General features: G+C 39.5%; 3 protein-coding genes and 1 long non-coding RNA gene across 7 annotated transcripts in view; 1 reads left to right on the top strand and 3 right to left on the bottom strand.

The window, feature by feature from the left end:
• Positions 1-398: 398 nt before the first annotated feature.
• rbm4.1 (RNA binding motif protein 4.1) lies at positions 399-4,884 on the bottom strand. The gene is made up of 3 exons (XM_063900589.1): positions 4,688-4,884; positions 2,970-3,393; positions 399-2,204 (listed from the first exon to the last, which is right to left on the bottom strand). The coding sequence occupies exons 2-3, from the start codon at positions 3,373-3,375 to the stop codon at positions 1,351-1,353; spliced, it is 1,260 nt and encodes a 419-aa protein (XP_063756659.1). The 5' UTR covers positions 3,376-3,393; positions 4,688-4,884; the 3' UTR covers positions 399-1,350.
• Positions 4,885-5,526: 642 nt separating this feature from the next.
• On the bottom strand, positions 5,527-10,448 carry LOC134875878 (RNA-binding protein 4.1-like). The gene is made up of 4 exons (XM_063900590.1): positions 10,295-10,448; positions 8,198-8,628; positions 7,095-7,843; positions 5,527-6,730 (listed from the first exon to the last, which is right to left on the bottom strand). The coding sequence occupies exons 2-3, from the start codon at positions 8,607-8,609 to the stop codon at positions 7,110-7,112; spliced, it is 1,146 nt and encodes a 381-aa protein (XP_063756660.1). The 5' UTR covers positions 8,610-8,628; positions 10,295-10,448; the 3' UTR covers positions 5,527-6,730; positions 7,095-7,109.
• Positions 10,449-11,340: 892 nt separating this feature from the next.
• LOC134875879 (uncharacterized) lies at positions 11,341-12,104 on the top strand. Of its 2 annotated transcripts, none has more exons than XR_010167300.1 (2): positions 11,341-11,631; positions 11,786-12,104. It is a non-coding gene; the product is annotated as an uncharacterized LOC134875879 (long non-coding RNA). The 2 variants fall into 2 exon arrangements; XR_010167299.1 differs by having other exon boundaries at positions 11,781-12,104.
• Positions 12,105-12,248: 144 nt separating this feature from the next.
• map4k2 (mitogen-activated protein kinase kinase kinase kinase 2) overlaps positions 12,249-18,076 on the bottom strand; it is a 34,495-nt gene continuing 28,667 nt past the window's right edge. For all 3 annotated transcript variants that reach the window (XM_063900588.1, XM_063900585.1, XM_063900586.1), the window contains 8 exons: positions 16,417-16,475; positions 16,237-16,340; positions 15,058-15,235; positions 14,741-14,809; positions 14,575-14,661; positions 14,426-14,496; positions 14,275-14,330; positions 12,249-13,807 (listed from right to left, as the gene is read on the bottom strand). In XM_063900588.1, the coding sequence (XP_063756658.1) occupies positions 13,720-13,807; positions 14,275-14,330; positions 14,426-14,496; positions 14,575-14,661; positions 14,741-14,809; positions 15,058-15,235; positions 16,237-16,340; positions 16,417-16,475 (712 nt within the window). In that variant the 3' untranslated portion in view covers positions 12,249-13,719. The remainder of the gene's footprint in view (positions 13,808-14,274; positions 14,331-14,425; positions 14,497-14,574; positions 14,662-14,740; positions 14,810-15,057; positions 15,236-16,236; positions 16,341-16,416; positions 16,476-18,076) is intronic.

The raw sequence follows: 18,076 nt of genomic DNA, 5'->3' as shown, positions 1-18,076 counted from the left end.
TATAGCTACCAAGTAGGCCCTTGCATTAACTTGTTCTTAAATGTATTCTCTGGCTTTACATTAGTTCAAGACACTTTATTTGCAAACAGAAGAGGTATCGTATTTTACAACAGTGGTGGGCAACAAGAATTACAATTATTGATTACAACCTGGCATCTTGAAGGAAAGCATGAATGACAGAATATTGGCTTTAGACTAAATAAGCATGCAAAGCTAAAATCACAAAATATTGGGCAATATGAGTGCAGTAATGGATATTCAGTGTAATGTTTCTAGAACTTTACATCTGACTCTGAATGTGTAACTGCACAATAACCCTTCTGTACTAAATTTTCCTTACCTTTTTCCCCAAGCTGGTTTGACAGATCACTCCGCACAACAAAACAAAAAGTTCAAAGTTTTCAGGCTTTAGAGAAAAAGACTTTATTTTATCATCTTTGTTAGGAATCAAAACTGACACTATAGACATTTGAGGTCATTATGAAACTCAATAACATATGCTTTAAGTTGCGAAGCCTCATCCTTATTACAGAAATTAAAATCTATAATAAGTAATACACCTACTGATAAAAACATCACAATGCAGCTGTATAGAAACTTCAACTTAATTTCACAAAATGTTTGATACAACCAAAATAAAAAAGTCTAACCATTTTTTTTTGTGCAGGTCTATATTTGGTACAGGTGTGACATTTAAGCCCACGGGATAAACAACATGAGTGGGAAATCATACAGTATTCAATGTTCTTTTTTTTCAATTGCTTCACATCTAATAAAATGAACACAAACAGTGAAATGAATATGGTAGAGTTTGCTGAAATAAAACACAACACATGAATTCAGTGAAACTAAGGTTCCCTTTAAAACATGCAGCATGCACTCTTTATGTGCTACTATTTACAGTGTCTAAATGTGTATAAACATACAGCTACTTTATGAGGGGCAACATTTCAGTTCTTCTTCTTCAACCATGATTTACATTAACCCAGTATCGGCCCTGAGGCTAAGCCTTGTCAGAGCTGCACCATCACCAAAACAAGTAAAACGAACAATGACAGGTGTCAACAGAGCATTAGTTTTACTGCATCTCGATGTACCTGGAATGAGATCGTAGCATGTCAGGGCAGACAACCATCCACTTTGGAATCTACTCGTTGGCTATCATGGTTTGTAAGCTGTATAGTAATCTGACTACCAAAACGCCTTACATACACAGAGGGCTGATTTTTGCCTTTGATATTACAAATGACAAATAATGTTTACCTTTAACTTTCAGTGATTCCAATGGCACTTAGGCTATCCTACCCACTAAATGTCAGAAAGCTCCCACCTGGCTGTATTGGACAAGGATTAGTATGCATATCGTGCCCGATCGGCACCGGGATCCCGCAGATGGTCATAGGTAGAACTTCTTGGTAGGGCGGGCACCGGAGAAAGGCGTGAACGCTCATATGCATATCCACCTGCCTCGACGGGGACTCTCCGAATCGGACTCCGGTCACGTGCGTAGTATGCGGAGACTGGGGCTGGTGGATGAGAAAGGGGAGGACACTCGTATGGGTCGAGGCTAGAGGGGGGCAGGCGTTCCCGCATTAACGCTGGGGAAGGTGTGGATGGAGCTGGCAACGGGACAGTGCGACGTTCCTCGAAATAACTGCCGCCATAAGAATTGACCCTGTACCTCTCGTAGTAGTCCACAACCCCGTACGGATCCCTTTCGTCGTAAGGCGACCGTCGCATCGGGTAGGGTGGTACCGCGCCATAGACCGAGCCGTTGCTCCTGTATGCCGCCTCACTGGCGTACATCCGAGCCATGCTATGTTCAGGAACAGCGCTTATGCCATAACCTGGATGCGGCCCGTATCTCATTGCACTCTCGTAGCCCGAACCCCTTCCGTACCCTGCCATGCTGCTGCTGTGACCAGAACCCCGGGAATAACCATGTGCAGGAGCATAGTCGCCAGCATAATCTGGATCGCCACTGAAGTCCGGATAACCCCGATTGTGAGCACGCCCGCCATATCTCGAAGTATCGTATCCATCAGACTTTGGCTCTGAGCCGTTTCTGTGGTAGCCGTTTTGGTCTAGAGGGCATTCTTTGGACCAGTGGCCTTCCTGCCCGCAACGATAACAACCCGATCTGTCTCCCATTCCCGGCGCAGTACGCAGGCGGCTAGTCGAAAGCTTCACGCTCATCAGTTTGCCTTAAAAAGAAAAGACTCAATAAAGACTTATGCCAGCATTTATTTTAAATAATATATTACACATTTCCTGCCTGGCAAACAAAAGTCATAGAGCTTGTAAAGCTTGTATTAAAGCTGAAATCCGTAACTTTTCACACATTCTTACCCCCCTGCAATGGCTAAAGGAAACTTTAAAAAACCAAACATGTTGTAATAGAAGGTTAAATATTATATTGCTATTGAATCAGCTAGTGCTAAAACACATCAGCCAAGTTTGACAGCTCAAAGGATTCTTTCCATGTCTGTGTAGCTACAAGTGTCCATGTGGCAAAGATTGAATCATATGTGCATGCAGCCGGAAATCATTGACACCGCGATCAAACGTGACTTGTGTGCGGAAACCAAATAAGGAAAAACAGGATCGCACGCTCATCTGGTCAACTATTCAAATAGCCCTTAATGGGCTTGTGCCATTGAGTTTGATTTGTTAAAAAACAGATATGCTTTGTTATTCATTACTTCCAGTATTAAACTAATTTTACTTGCATTAACATCCAGAAAAGAGGTGATTACACAAGGCAATTATAAACTACAGTAGGTGCCCACGTGTTTGACAAGAATAACGCATTACGGATGCCAGCTTTAAATTAAAAAGCGTGACCATACTTCCCTTCCTTTTTTTACTTACCTTTGGTGCGCTCATAACTTGGCTATCAATTCACAAATGTATATATCCTTGATACTACATATGGTTAAATCCCCATTAATCCCATCCCAAGAGTTCACCTTTAAAAGCTGTGTTGTCTAAATGATTAATGACCTCCAAGGCATCCTCCATCCGATCCATGTGAACAAAAGCATAGTTTTTTACTATGTCACACTCTAACACAGAGCCAAACTCTTCAAACTTGGCCCTCAACTCCTGGTTGGTACAGGCAATGTTGCCAACGTGTAGTTTAGTGGATCCTCTCGACTTGCCACGGCTCATTTCTACATTCATGGGCTGGCCATTTAGCTCATAATGGTGGAGGTTGCTGATGGCTTCTTCCGCCTCCGCTTTGTCATCCATGTGCACAAAGCCGTAGTTCTTGACAATACTGCATTCTCCAATCTTGCCATATTGGGAGAAGAGAGAGCGAAGTTCTTCAGATGTTGTGTCAGGTGACAAGTTCCCGATGAATATTTTCACCATTCTGGAGCACCGGTGTCACTAAGGGTAAGGGATCATAAGACATCAAGGTGACTGGACAATTCTATTTACTTTGACCTCTTGATTTAACCGTAAATCAAATGACTATTAATCCTTGTGAAAATCACCTGTCACAACATGAACTCTGACAACAATGAATGGTGAATAGAAATAATTTTGGTTCATCAAGACATATTTTGTGGTACAGATTTGTCAAATCAATGTTAACACTTAATGGCATATAATATTGCAATATAATGAATATTCTGTTAGTAGTAAATGTGCACAACCTCCATCACTGTACCCAGTGGTGTAAAGTCATTAAGTACATTAACTCAAGTACTTTACTTAAGTACAATTTTGAGGTACTTGAGTATCTCCGGCTATCTGTACTTCTAGCCCAAACACAATTCAGAGGTACATTTTGTATGTTTACTGCACTACAATTATTTAATACCGTAAGTTACTTTGCGGGTATGGATGAATGAAATAAAACATAAATCAACACTTAAATAACACTTTACTTACACCTGGACTAAATTGACAAACTACCTTTCAGTAAATAACATCATAAAAAACAGTTTCACCTTTACCAGCTTCGATAAACAATTAGGCCTAAATGCATCAATAATTATAAATCAAAACATATGATATCTATTATTATGAAATGGGCCATCTGCATAATGAGTACTTTCACTTTCGGTACTTTAATTATATTTGTATTATATACTTTTACTTGAGTAACATGTGGAATGCATATATCCACGGTTCATGACCCCAGCTGTGAGTTCCATGCTTTATGAAAAAGTGCATATGCTCAGAATAGCAACCATTGGTAAATATGTTCGACTGTAGAACACAGAGCGTGGATTTGCATTGCTTATCTCTTGCTTGTACCAGGCCTGCTTTTCTAGTTCTGAAATGACTCCACAAAGGGACACACTACACATCCCCTTCTCCCATGCACACCACACCGTCCCTGCAGCTTTCTTTCGTTAGCTGCTAACGATGCTAGCCGAATTATAAACATTGTTGCATGAAATGTTTTTTGTATAACGCTAGGTAAATCATTGTATTTAATTAAGGCGTAAGCAAATGTTGTTTTTTTTAACGTGCAGTTTTAACCAAATGTCTAAAAACGTAGTACGTTCAACGTTAGTCTGTAAACTAGCTTAGCGTATCCATACATTTTACAAAACTCGCATTTGATACCACTGTTTGGCCTAGCCAGCGTCAGTCCTTGCAGTGCATTGGAGAGTTTTGATAACAAAGAAGCCTTTATGTTAAGTTCAATATGAGATCATTGTATCCTTACCTTTTTAAAACTGCAATGTGCGTCTCTTCCCTCGGAGAATGAATGACGACTGAACCCTTTACCGACTGACTGACGTTAGCAGTTCATGAGCAGCCAAACACCATAGCGAGAGCATTCAGCTAACTCCGCTAGCCCTTATGGAGAGACTAACGTTCCAGCGCCAAATGCAACGCCATCATGTTGAGTTAAGGTTGTATTGTCATAAGAACCGTAGCTATAGTGTAGATATGGCAATAACAAACGTAAGATCCAGGCTCCTTCAACAATGCAACATGAGTATGAGACAGAAAGGATTTTCTTTTTATGTTGAATGAAAATAAGAAAAACGCAAACAAGGAAATCACATCGATAAACCTATCTTTATCCTTCAAAGAAATTACCTTTATTAATATAAATAAAAAGCGTTTATTTTGTAATACCTGACAAAGCAGCCCCTGGTTTAAGAAAATCAGCCCATAACCATAGTTTACACACACATGTAAATAACAGATTAGCCTTCTTTATATCAACACACATTTCTATTAGCCTACCTAGAAATATCAGTGTTACCCTCAGTCCTCAAACCCAGGCTCGTTAACATTAATGTGGACTAATGTTGCATTGTCACTATTTTCATTTAGGGTGGTTATATGAATATTACATAAAACAGTAGAAACTCAACAGTTTTGAATCCTGGTCCGACAGTAATATACCCAATGGTTGCTACTTAATAACAGGTAATATTTGGACTTTTGCATCCATGTGAGCCAGTATGTGGATTATGGTCTCTCAAGTTGGTATTTCCATTGAACACTCAGTAAACATTCTATTAGGATTCAAAGAAAGAACTGAAAGCAATGTCACCAAAAACAGTTTTGGTTTATTAAAAATCATATTCATTTTAGATGTATGCTGGTACTTATACAGCTAGTATGAAAAATACAAACTCCAAAAACCACCAAAACACACAAAAGGCACGTTCCAGAAAACACAAGTGCCTCCTCACTCATACAGCCCGAGCCCTGAGTCCTGCCTCACATTTCTCTAACTGCTTATACTATGGACACAAACAAAACATCCATCCCGCATAAAAGTAAGGAGTAACAGACTTTTTTGTGATGGCAAAGTGTGCAACATTACCAGTGGGAAGAAAACATAGACAGTGTGTTATGTAGTTGCACAGTGCATGACAGCTGACTTCTTTTTGCTGTCCCTTATTATAAAATGTTGACTTCAGGTCGACAGACACTTCATTAAGTGTTACCAAATGTGTCAATTATATATTTTTTAGAAACTGATTCAAACTAGAAAAAGATGAAGCTGGAATGTTTGAGATTATCTGCTTATCATGAAAACTAACTCCAAGTGTGACTCAGTGTCGCACTTGGAGTTAACCAGTTGCATGGATATGGATTTTTTTCCCTCTATTGTGTTCAGTGGGAATCTCAGTAACAACTTCACAGCACATGTAACAAACACAAATGACCATAACTTCGGTACAAACATTAATCTTTAACATTAATCATTAATCCACATCCATACAAGGGACTCCGATCAAGTCCATATATCTGCCCATTGGCAATATTCTCTACTACAAGCAACCGATGCAGCCTGGGTTAACCCTCATTCCATTCAAAAAAAGGTAGGTACATTTTGATATATTAAAGAAACAAAAACACTTCTTCTAAATAAGAGACAGGAGTAAAAACATGTACTTGATTTAACAATTCAATTAATGTGAGGAAGAAACACAGGTAAGAAAATATAAGACATGGCCAGAAACCGAGGTGAAAACCTGCAGGGTGAGTGAGCCAATTATTATTAGATACATCATTAATGTCAATCGGTGCAGTCAGTCCTCATTGACAACCAGTTATGTAAATGTGATTAAAAGGACGATTCATCTGCGGGCAAATGGCATCTCAGGCGCCTGGAAGATGCTGACACAATTTCCAATATAATAACCGCAATTCTTATTCTTCGCAGCACATCACGCAACCTGATGGAATAACGTAGCTTCGAGAAATTTCGGCAGAGGAAAAGTCCTGTGGTTCACAAACAGACCTGAAAGAGAGCAAATCCCCTATTCAGACACAAGGTTCAAACTAGGGCGTAAAGTTGAATCACATTCAAATTGCTGTTTAATAAAGAGGTTAAGGCTGTAGTAACTTAAATATAGTTAGAGTCTTAGTGTGCACTAGCTTCTGTATTTGTTAAAAAGAAAAATCTAATTAAGATTATTCTTATTTTTAAACCCTATATGACTCCCCCGTTATCAGCAGCATAGCTTAAAAGGAATCAGTACCTCAAAAACTAAGTTACCACGCTAATTGTGATCTCAGTGCCCACTGACTGCTAACGTTGTGCAGTAAAATGTGCCTCTGTTCCAAGAACAGGAATACTGTCATACAGTGTTTATGTTGCTCACCTTGGTACCCAGGCTTTAGTATGGCGCATAGCGTGGCGTGTAATGATCCTTGGGTCTGGGGGCAGAGTAGGAGCTTCTGGGGGCCGACACCGGGGACAGCCGTGTTCGCTCGTAGGCGTAAGCTGACGGGGAGACCGGCACCCGTCTTATTGGGCTGCGGTCTCGTGCGTAGTACGCTGCAGCCGATGGGGGCAGTGCCCGACGTTCATACGCATCTATACTGGAGGAGAGCTTTGAGAAGGAGGAAGGAGGGGGTGGGGGAGGAGGAGGAATATAGGACATTCGGCGATCCTCAAAATAGCTTGAGCCATAAGGTCGAGCTCTGTACTTCTCATAATAGTCGACACTGCTATAGAGGCGATCACGGTCATACGCCGAAGACCTCTCGGCGTAGGAGCTTGGTGCTCTGCTGGCATACCGCTCCTCCAGCTCAGGGCTGTAGCCGCTGAGCCTACGTGGGGGAGGCGGCAACCCACCAATGTAACTAGAGCGACTATACGCAGAGCCACTCCTGTATTCAGCTGGAGGGGAGGCCATCTCGTAGCTGCCCCTGCCATAACCCGGGGGACCGCGTGGGGGGGCCCGGCTGCTGTGACCTCTTGAGCCTTCACCGTGGCTACCGTTCCGACTGACTGGACAATCTTTCGACCAGTGACCATGTTTCCCGCAGACATAGCAGCCGGTATGATCTCCCATTCCTGGGGCCGTGCGCAGCCGACTGGTGGACAGTTGTACGCTCATCAGTTTGCCTTGTAAGGAGAGAGAAGACACGCATGAGACCGAGGGGTTCTGACACGAAAAAGGCTCTTACCGACTATTAAACACGCTAAATGCATTTTACCGACAATCACTGAGCAAAGCGAAACAACCTTCCGCGCCAGGTGCAGGAGATGTTATGCCAGAGCCTGTTCACCAGTTACAGTGCCACTGGTTTCACAAGAGACACCGTCAAACTTACAAGTGATTACTTTCAGTCCACATGGTCAATGTTGGAAAAAAAGCCAGTGGATTTTACTTGAGAGCGGTACAGCGACAGATCAGAATCCCAACTTTGTTTTTATAGACAGCAAAGACAACTAGCTCTCCCCTGCCAAAGAGTTCACCTTTGTAGGCCGTGTTGTCCAGCTTACTGATGGCATCCATGGCGTCTTCCATTCGCTCCATGTGAATAAACGCGTAGTCCTTCACTATGTCACACTCCACCACCGTGCCAAACTCTTCAAACTTAGCCCTCAGAACCGGATTGGAAACCCCCTCGCCAAGGTTGCTGACATGTAGTTTGGTGGTGGACTTGGGCCTCCCTTTGCTCATCTCCACATTCATGCGCCAGCCATTCAGCTGGGTCTGGTGGAGGTTTCGAATGGCCTCCTCCGCTTCAGAAATATTGGACATGTGTACGAAGCCATAGTTTTTGACAACGTCACTTTCTGTGACTTTTCCATACTTCTCGAAGAGTTCACGGAGCTCCTCGGGTGTAGTGTTGCAGGCAAGATTGCCAATAAAAATTTTAACCATGGTGGTAGTTCTGTGTATCCTGGAAGAGTTAGAAACATGCCTCAGTTACTTCTGTTCAACCACAATCAATGCAATGACATCAGGGTTATCAGCACCAACTCTCTGTCAACAGGTAAGTGATGGACTAAAACAAACACACTTGGTTGTTAGTTTATAAGGTAAATTGAGCAAAAGCGAATGCACTAAAATACAACAGACCTGCAATAAACCCTTCCTTTATGAAAGAAAATATTTTCAGAATATTAAAAAACAGTTTTAGAGGTTGGTTCAACTGCAGTTATTTTGGGGATGTAGCTGGACCTTAAAGAAAAATCTGGATGATATTACATTTAAAACCTGCCTTCATTAAAACATTCTAAGAAATAGAGCCTTAGACTGCACCAGAGTTCATTACCAAATGTAGGTGTGGTGTTTCTTCTCTGGCATCAGAAAACGACAATTCAGTGGATATGATTTTATGTTTTTCATTACTATCATTTATTGAATCTTGATCTCATGTTATCATCGTATCTTATCTCACTTAATTCATTTTTGTATGTCTTGTAATTGCACTGTTGAGGAACCTGCAATCTAAGTTTATCATACATTACATGATTACACCGTAGTGGAGTATGTGTTATGACAATACAACTTTGAATCTTAATACAAATACAAAATATTGTGCTCAACTTTATTGATTGATTGTGTCAGTTAAAGAAACGATTGCTGCTTGGTGGTTCAGATGTATAGCATGTGACTGACAGGTCTGTGAAACACTAAAGACGAGATTTATTTACAAAAAAAAGTAAATATTTGTAAATAAATCTTCACATTTAAGAAGCTACAATTGTTAAGTATTTTAGAGCAAAATTGCTGCCCATACATTTTCAGTGTACCCACTCATGGTTTAAGTTATTTAGATATAAGGTTGGATGGTTTAATCTATACTAAATATCAAGTATTTAGTGTCAAAATCTGAATGTATAAAGTAACGAGTAAATGAATCTGTAAAATTAATGTAGTGCAGTAAAAAGTTTTTAAAAATGGATTCAAAAATGTAGTAGAGTAAAAGTATAAAGTGAAAATATTTGGGTAAAGTACAATTACCTTAAATGTGTACAAACACCGACATAAACACAGCAACTTCCGCCTATTTACATTGTTTACAAGCTCTGAAAGCTCGCGTGTACACTTATGATACCAATTTATGAAAAAGGCTTCGCCTTAATGAAGGACTTTTTAAACCTTGCATGCTTATGATGTTTACTAACTGTGGCTGGTTTGATTAAAAAGGTAATAGATAAGCCTAACGTCAGCAAACAAGTCGTGCTAGTAAGCTAAGCTAGCTTGCTAAAAATAACGATATTAAGCTTCACTATTATTAGCAGAGTATCTAGCATGACGCTACAGCCTGAAAGACTCTCTCGGTATTAACATACTACAGTAGTTATGATGTTCATTGCACACCTATTTCATGCTCCTTCCTGTGTCAGTGTAATGGCGTTCTAACGTTTTAGAAAGGAAGGCGTATGGATTCAGAAAGCTATCACAAACTGAGCTAGCTCACAGTTTAGTGGCTAAAGTATGCCTGTTACTCAGCATGTATCCTTTCAGGACACATATAAAACAACGCTACGATGCCAGAATTCAGAACAAACTTTTAAAAAATTGAGTTTAATGTTTCAACCATATATTCTATAACTCACCAATTAAACGATGTAACTTAGGCCTCGACCCTAATGAATGAAAAGTGAAATGGCGGCTCAGCGTCTCCCGTGATGCTTCTCCCGTCTGTCTGCCTCCCTGTCCTGCTTCATTACCGCCACCCACCGAGTGGAAGTATGTACTGTAACTGTACATAATCTACATACTATAGAATACCAAATAAAATACTCATTATATATCTTTGTAAGTGTCAAAGACTGTCAATTGAAATCGTGCTTTATTGATTAGGAGGCAGCTGCAACCAATTATCATGGTAAGTGGTGGCTCCATTTGTGCCATTTTGCAATCATAGAATGCAGTATTGTAAAGCAGCAGTCAAGTAGTAAAGCACTGCTTAAGTATATTCTGATGCTAACTGCTGTCTTTTTCTTTAATGAAAAATACATTTTTATATTCAATGGTAAAATGTGCAGAGCAATTGTGCCAACATCAACTGACATGGTTTTATTCTAATGAAGAGTCAAATGTTAATAGGAAGCAGGATCAGACTTATGCTTATTATGTATTTTTAAAACATTCACAGTTCTGTCATACTATAGGTTACAGGAACTTGCGAACAATTAAAGTGTTTTCTGAAAAGAATATATTGTGTTAATGGCTTCGTATATACTTTTGAGTTTTATTTTGTAAGTTACTTATGTACAACAAAACATAGTGTAATGTAAATAACATCAATCATTTACAATGAAAAAGGCTTATGATAAACACATTCCCAGTATTCCTAGCCTTTCAAGTTCATGCCTGTCAAAGCACAGATAATAAACTGCTAAAAAAATAAAATAAAGGAACACTTTTTAATCAGATATAGCATCAAATCAATTCAACTTCTGCGATATTGATCTGGTCAGTTAAGAAGCAGAGTGGGTTGTTAATCAGTTTCAGCTGTTTTGGTGTTAATGAAACAGTTGCACTAGAGGGGCAATAATGAGACGTCCCCCAAAACAGGAATGGTTTTCCAGCTGGAGGCCACTGACATTTTTCCTCTTCTTCATCCTTTTGGACTTTTTTTCACTAGTTTTGTATCTGGCTAGGGTCAGTGTCTCTACTGGTAGCATGAGGCGATACCTGGACCCTACACAGGCAGTCTAACACATCAATCGTGTAATTTCTCGAAGGTTTGCTGTGTCTCCCAGCACAGTCTCAAGAGCATGTGGGAGATTCCAGGAGACAGGCAGTTACTCTAGGACAGCTGGTAAGTGCCGTAGAAGGTCCTTAACCCATCAGAAGGACCACCTGAGGGCCCGACCACCTCTATTGGGCCCTGTTCCCAATAGAGGTGAATGGACCCAGAGATGAATGGACCCATTGACGTTGTCAGGTATGCATACAAGCACGTGGGGGCAATACACATTACTGAGTACCATTTTGAATTGCTGCAATGGACCAGCCTCCCGCATTGATCATTTTCATTTCAATCAAACCATGTGGCGTCCTTCCGTTCCTAACAAATTACCCACTCCATATCAGTATAGATATCTTGGTGCTAGGATAACAACCTCCATCTGAACGTCGGCAAAACGCCCCCAGGAAAGACCCCCATCACCCCAGCAACAAACTCTTCTGTATGCTGCTGTCTACCGCATGCTGCGGCTGTCTACCGCAGCATGAGGACTAAAACCACCAGACTCGGACAGTTTCATTCCACAGGTTGCTAAACATCTGAGCTGCACTATTTTTATTTGTTTAATGTCTTATATATATAATGTATTAATGTTGGAGGAATCCAATATTGTCATTACACAACTATACTGTAGCTGTGTATATGACAAATAAAATCTTTCAACCTTTTAATCACATGTTTATTTGAGGTGAATTCATGTGGGATGGGGGGAATTTATTATCGGATTATAATCAGATGTAACTTGTGTACGGAGCATCAGTGTCAGTAGGAGTGTCCTCAGGAAGCAGAACCTCTAACATAAAGGGACAAAACTATAGCTCCAAAGGATATTAAAATGTTTATTGTGCATATTACAATCCCCCCATACAATATGAGCAAACTGTATTGTTATATACTTAAAATGTATACACAATAACAATAAAATCATCTTTAAAAAACAAATATCCATATGCATATTATGTCCTTCAAGTATCTCTCAGGGAAAGGTGAGTGTTACTTGTACAGTTCCATTTCCATAAATAACAAATATCATCACACAAACTCTAATGTAGTGGAATTTACATTTTAGTCAAACACGCAGAAGTACACTTTAATTGCATTCAGTTTCTATGGCACCACACATGTACATTTAGCCCATGTTTAGGATGAATTAAACAGGTGGATAAGGGACACATGCAAAGCAGTGTGTGGCCCAAACAGGCTGCAATGATGGGACCCTTCCTCTTCAGAAAGTTAGAGGGGAATTCTTAACATTACGACACATCATGAAAATGTAGCTAAGCTAGCACATTTTACAATCTTAAAAATTATTTGAACCAGATTTTCACAACTATGTGTTCTTGGGTAAGTACATGGTTACACACACTGTTTGTAATATTCAATCTGACAATGTAATTATGGCTGAAATGTTGTTTCTCATTTTAAGCTAGCTCTAACCAGATCATGTATTTTCTTGTAGTTTCTCTCATATTTTTATATAAATAAGGAGCTACTTCTGTGCTGGCTGATACAATTTGAACACCTCCCATATTGATGAATATAGCAAACAATGTCCCAAAAGAATCTTGTATCTGAGTTTTAACAGTGAGAAAAATCCTTTGCCTCTTTGGTATGATGACATATGCTGCGTTCAGGGCCAATGGGATGGATGGTATAGGAGAGAAGGACTTCCATGTTAACATAAACTTATTAATAAGGGCAAACTTAAGTTATATTTAAAGCTTTCTGGGAAATACAAAGTCTCCCTGTCACAGTTATGATGTTGATGTTGTCATGAAGTATCCATTAGAGAAGTCAAGGTGAATATACCGAAAAAAGGCAACCGACTTCAGCTTCAGTTCAACAAACGGAAATAAGTCTTAATGACTTCCCTTCCTTTACCTGGCATCTTCACGTCGTTTATGTGAAACGATGTTTCTTTAATTCAGTTTTATTAATGTTATCAGTCGATAGGAGTCTGCAGATGTGTTGTCACAGATGTTGAGTCCATGTTTTATTACAGTCTGTGGTGCATGATGACAACTGTAGACAGTAGCGTACGTTTTAGCAGGGATGGAATGTTTTCCCTGCTGCAGTCACACAGAGATTAAAGCTGGTTGTATGAATTGTTTTCCTACATGAAAATCTTTTGCACACAAGAGTCAGAATCTCACTTAGAAGGTCTCTTTTTTGTACATGTGGTGCGCAGCGACTGGACGTCTGGACGGCCTGGACACCATTTACACCACTGAGCTTTGGAACCGCTCTCTCCAGTGTCAGTTTTGGAGAAATAGACTCCATGTCCTCTCAGTAGCTGCTCTCATGTCCAGTGAGGATGTACAGATTGCTCACTGCTGAGGGCTCATCTGTTGGTGTGCTCTGAAGGATGATGTCCCTGCAAGTGAAGAACAAAAGGAGGAATGCTCATTTAGTTTGCAAAATCAAACACTATCAAAGTCCAGATTTGGCCCGCAGCTTCTGATCAGCTTACATAAAACAGCATTGAAATGTGAAGACATTAGAAATGAATGAATACACATTTTAAAATGAAACTGAAATTAAAATAAGAAAAGAACACATTCCTTGTCTTAGAAACAAATTGATTGAGTGTGGGAGAGAAACTCCCTCTGGAGGGAACACAGGGATCTCAGCCTTTGCAGACCATTTACATGCACAGAAACCTATACAACACACTACAGGAGAGGGAGCACCCCAACAACAGAACAGGGCCTCTTTAAGGCAACAATCCCTAAAGTAAAACACACATAGAAGCCATATGAGAAATATTTTTTATTTTCTTTAACTCTCTACTCCAGCATTACTGCTGTTGTTTCCCCAGTGATGATGGTTTAATGTCAGTACCTGTTTGTTCCCAGAACTCTGAAAACTCGACTCTCATCTGTAATTTCTTGTGTGACCTGCGGATAAAGATGAAAACACATTTTTGTAGACACGGTGCAAATGGGACAAACACAGCTTAGTCCCACAAGGACTTAGATCTTAATGGAGTCACCTCATTGGAATGAAAACTCCTCCCTTTGAGGCCATGCTTCCAGAAAGCCAGCACACTGTCCTGTAAGCAGACTGAAGAACATTCCAAGTCACTCACTGTCAGGAGAATCAGGAAGTGTCACTCACTGATTTACGCAGTATTGTTCTTACCTAGAGTTTCGATCGGGAAGTCAAAGAGCATCTCAGCTGCCAGCTCTTTGGACGGAAACCCCCGCAGGTTCACTATTTTTACAGTTTCTGCACGACGAGAGGAAGATACAGCATGTCATGGATCAGTTTGAAGGATTTGGAACGTGTTGAGATGGAAGCGACTTACTTTCTAACGCAATGAGGACAGTGTCTCTGTCCATCTGGGTGACCTGCACGGCCCCCAGCGCTCCACTCTCTGCAGACACACAAACAAGAAAATTCAGTGTCAGCTTTTAAAGGGACAGTTTGAGGGTGGGTTCCTATGAGTTGCTTCTCCATAGTCAGTGTATTACCAACAGCAGTGCTGGAAGAAGTACTCAGATGCTTTACTTTGATAGAGTACACATACCATGGTTTTAAAATAGCTGTTACAGAATAACAGAACAGCACATTACAGAGTACAGAATATTTATAATCTATGAGCTTTATAGCAGAGCTACCTACCTGGAGCTGAAATAGGCGTGCTGTTCAGCTCTATGATATCGAACTGGAGCTGCTGGCTGTGCGGCCGCTTCCCGTTGCTACAGTCCCTCACTCCGACACACAGCTGGGGGAACTCGTCGGACACCAACACCAGCAGCTCGAATATCTGCAGAGAGTCGGGCAGCTTCATCGCTATGTGCTGTGAGGAAACACAGAGGGGGAGGCAGGTCACAGGAAGGACAAGAGGACTGGAGGTTTGGGTTAAACTCTTCAAGTGTGACATTAGATTTAAAGATTTGAAGGCTTTACTGTCATATGCACAGTAGCTACAGTGTGGTTATGTATTTATTGTGGTTAACAATAAAACAGGGCAAGAAGGGCCTTATACAAAATGTTTTCCATTTTGAATATTGACCACCAGACCAAGTGTATTACATCAGGCAATCCCTGTAGAAACTATAGAAAAGTGATATTATTTATAATTATTTTACTGTATTATGTACTTAAATTGTAAGTACAATTTTTAAGTACATGTGCTTAACTTGTGTATTTCCATTTAATGCTACTTTATACTTTTACACATTTATTGAGAATCTATGATTTATTAAGCTTGAGTGACTTTTCAGGTTAATATGGTGCATATAAAAATGTGATAAACCTTTAACACAATGCATGTCTAAAAATTGGTGACAAACTGTTTAAGGTACAAAAAAACCAACTCAAGGTTAGAGGTCAGAATCAAACTTCCTTTGTCTACAACAGTGAAATGCTGCTTGACCCAACAATGTTAATCAGATATTTCATATATATAATATATCACATATGGAGGATTTTTTTCTGCAGAATGAGTACTTTTACCTTTTAAGTACACTTTCTTTTGATAATACTTCTGTACTTTCACGTAAGCATTTGGGACCTTAACTTTAGTACTTTAGTATTTTGACATCAATGTATTGCTACTTTTATTTAAGTAATTTTTATTTTTGGTATTTGAAGTGTAATTGGATGCTGATACAGTACCTTTGCACTTTTACTCGACTGCAATGTTGAATGCAGGTACTTTTACAATGTAGTATTGCTACTTTTACTTATGTAAGACTTCTGAGTACTTCTTGCAACACTGCTTTAGATGTTCTTTTCAACATATTGCCCAAATTGAATACATAAAGCACTTTATTTGACTGGAGAAAGTGTACAAACCTTGAGATGCATGAACTTCTGCAGCGGCTCGTACCACAGCAGAAGCACCAGGCCGGAGGGGACGGCCCCGCACAGAAACGTGCTGTCTGTGTACGGGTTCCTCGCTGAGGGACAGGAGAGGAGCACAGTTGGTGGTGTTACTGAGTAATCATAAAGAGCATAGAGGTCTGCGACACTTACCTACACTACAGCGCCTGCAGCCTTTAGTGTCGGGGATCTTCACAGATATAGCAAACTTCCTACAGATTCAGAGAGAACACACAGCTGTGTAAAAAACAACTTACACTGTATCTGGTTATTCCAAATATCTACATATTTAAATACTATTACACTATACAGTATTTATTCCACTGTGTTTAATTTTGCATTCTGTTTTACCTTGTTTTTTTCTTATTCCTGCATTAAATTGCACCATTATGTCTCTACATTATTTTATTCATATTTTTTGTATGTCTTAAGTATACTATGTTACATTGTTGTAAGAGCCTGGGACCAATAATGAACTGTAGCTAGTACACTTACACTTACACTGTAAGTAGATAAACTCAGGTTAAGTAAAAAAGTCGGTACTTTTGTTTCCCATTATGCTTATTTTTTGTTTTACTTCACAGCATTTTGTTGGCAAATGTTGTACTTTCTATTCCACTAGATTTTGAGAATTAATTAAAAAAATCATCTAATAAATGATGATATATTATTTGAGGTTAGGCTACGGGGCAGTTTTTAAGAAAAGGAAATACAAAAAGGGATGTTTACCAATCTTTCCCAATGTCACATTTAAGTGATCAATGCATTACTGATTATTATAAAATAATTGAATATGATTCTGAAATGGGCCACACTGCATGACAGGTACTTTGAAGTTTGAAAATGTAAGTATATTTAATGCTTATTAATGCTTAACCATTTAAATTGAATTCTGAATTCAGGAGTTTTGCTTTAACTGAGCATTAAAACTGTAATTGTGTTATTTCTATTTATTTAACCAGGAAAGTGTCACTGAGATTAAAAACATCTTTTGTGATTTCTTCCTGTGATCTGAGTACATCATATAACTCTGATGTGGTAGTGTCAATAATGGCACTATTACTAATACTAAGAAAGATCTCTCTGCTCAGTGTTTTTTAAATATGCGTTTAAATCTTTATATTGTCTGTGGTTTCAAAAACCATATTCATGCAGTACAGTCTACAGACCGACAATGAAGCACATGAGGACTTAATACACTTTGAGAAAGCAAAAATAGAATCTGAGCTCCCTTTTAGTTTAACACATACAGTAGATGGCACATTTCTCGATGATGTAAGATTAAGGGAATACAGATACCTTTTATTCATCCTAACTAAGCGATCCTGTTACCAGGCTTGGGGAATAACCGAGATATGTCAGCTGAGATATGTGGTATCACATAATCAGGAAACCAAAAAAAAGGTAACTGTATCCCCTACATTTCTAAAAGTAGGGGATTACTTGCGGGTTACAAAGTTGCTAAAACAGAACATTTCTTGTCAGCTCAGATTTGATTTCTGCTTTTTTAAACTGTAGTATGTGCTCATCTGTGTCATTGTTGGTGTAAATCCGGGGTGTCCAAAATGTTCACTGAGGGCCAAATACAGAATAATATACGAAGCGATGGACCCCTCACTAGAGGTATATCGATCATTAAAATCAATCAAATGTAGGTCATTTACTCTTGATAATTGAATATGCTTAAGGAGTAAAAGCAACCTACATCCCAACTTTCCATCAACAGGGTTTCATTATTTTCATTCTTTTACAAAAGGTTTGGCAGCTCATGTATAAAACAGTAACCCCCCCGGCTGTAGTTTAGATGCCCCTG

Source organism: Eleginops maclovinus, chromosome 14, assembly GCF_036324505.1.
Source record: "Eleginops maclovinus isolate JMC-PN-2008 ecotype Puerto Natales chromosome 14, JC_Emac_rtc_rv5, whole genome shotgun sequence".
NCBI lineage: Eukaryota > Metazoa > Chordata > Actinopteri > Perciformes > Eleginopidae > Eleginops > Eleginops maclovinus.
Note: the sequence above shows the minus strand (reverse complement) of the source record. Positions and strands in the feature narration are given on the sequence as shown.

Coding starts and splice junctions, on each gene's coding strand:
- rbm4.1 (XM_063900589.1), bottom strand. CDS start 3,375: ATGGTGAAAATATTCATCGGGAACTTGTCACCTGACACAACATCTGAA. Junction 2,205..2,969: donor AGACAACACAGCTTTTAAAG/GTGAACTCTTGG, acceptor TTTCTTTTTAAG/GCAAACTGATGAGCGTGAAG.
- LOC134875878 (XM_063900590.1), bottom strand. CDS start 8,609: ATGGTTAAAATTTTTATTGGCAATCTTGCCTGCAACACTACACCCGAG. Junction 7,844..8,197: donor GGACAACACGGCCTACAAAG/GTGAACTCTTTG, acceptor TCTCCTTACAAG/GCAAACTGATGAGCGTACAA.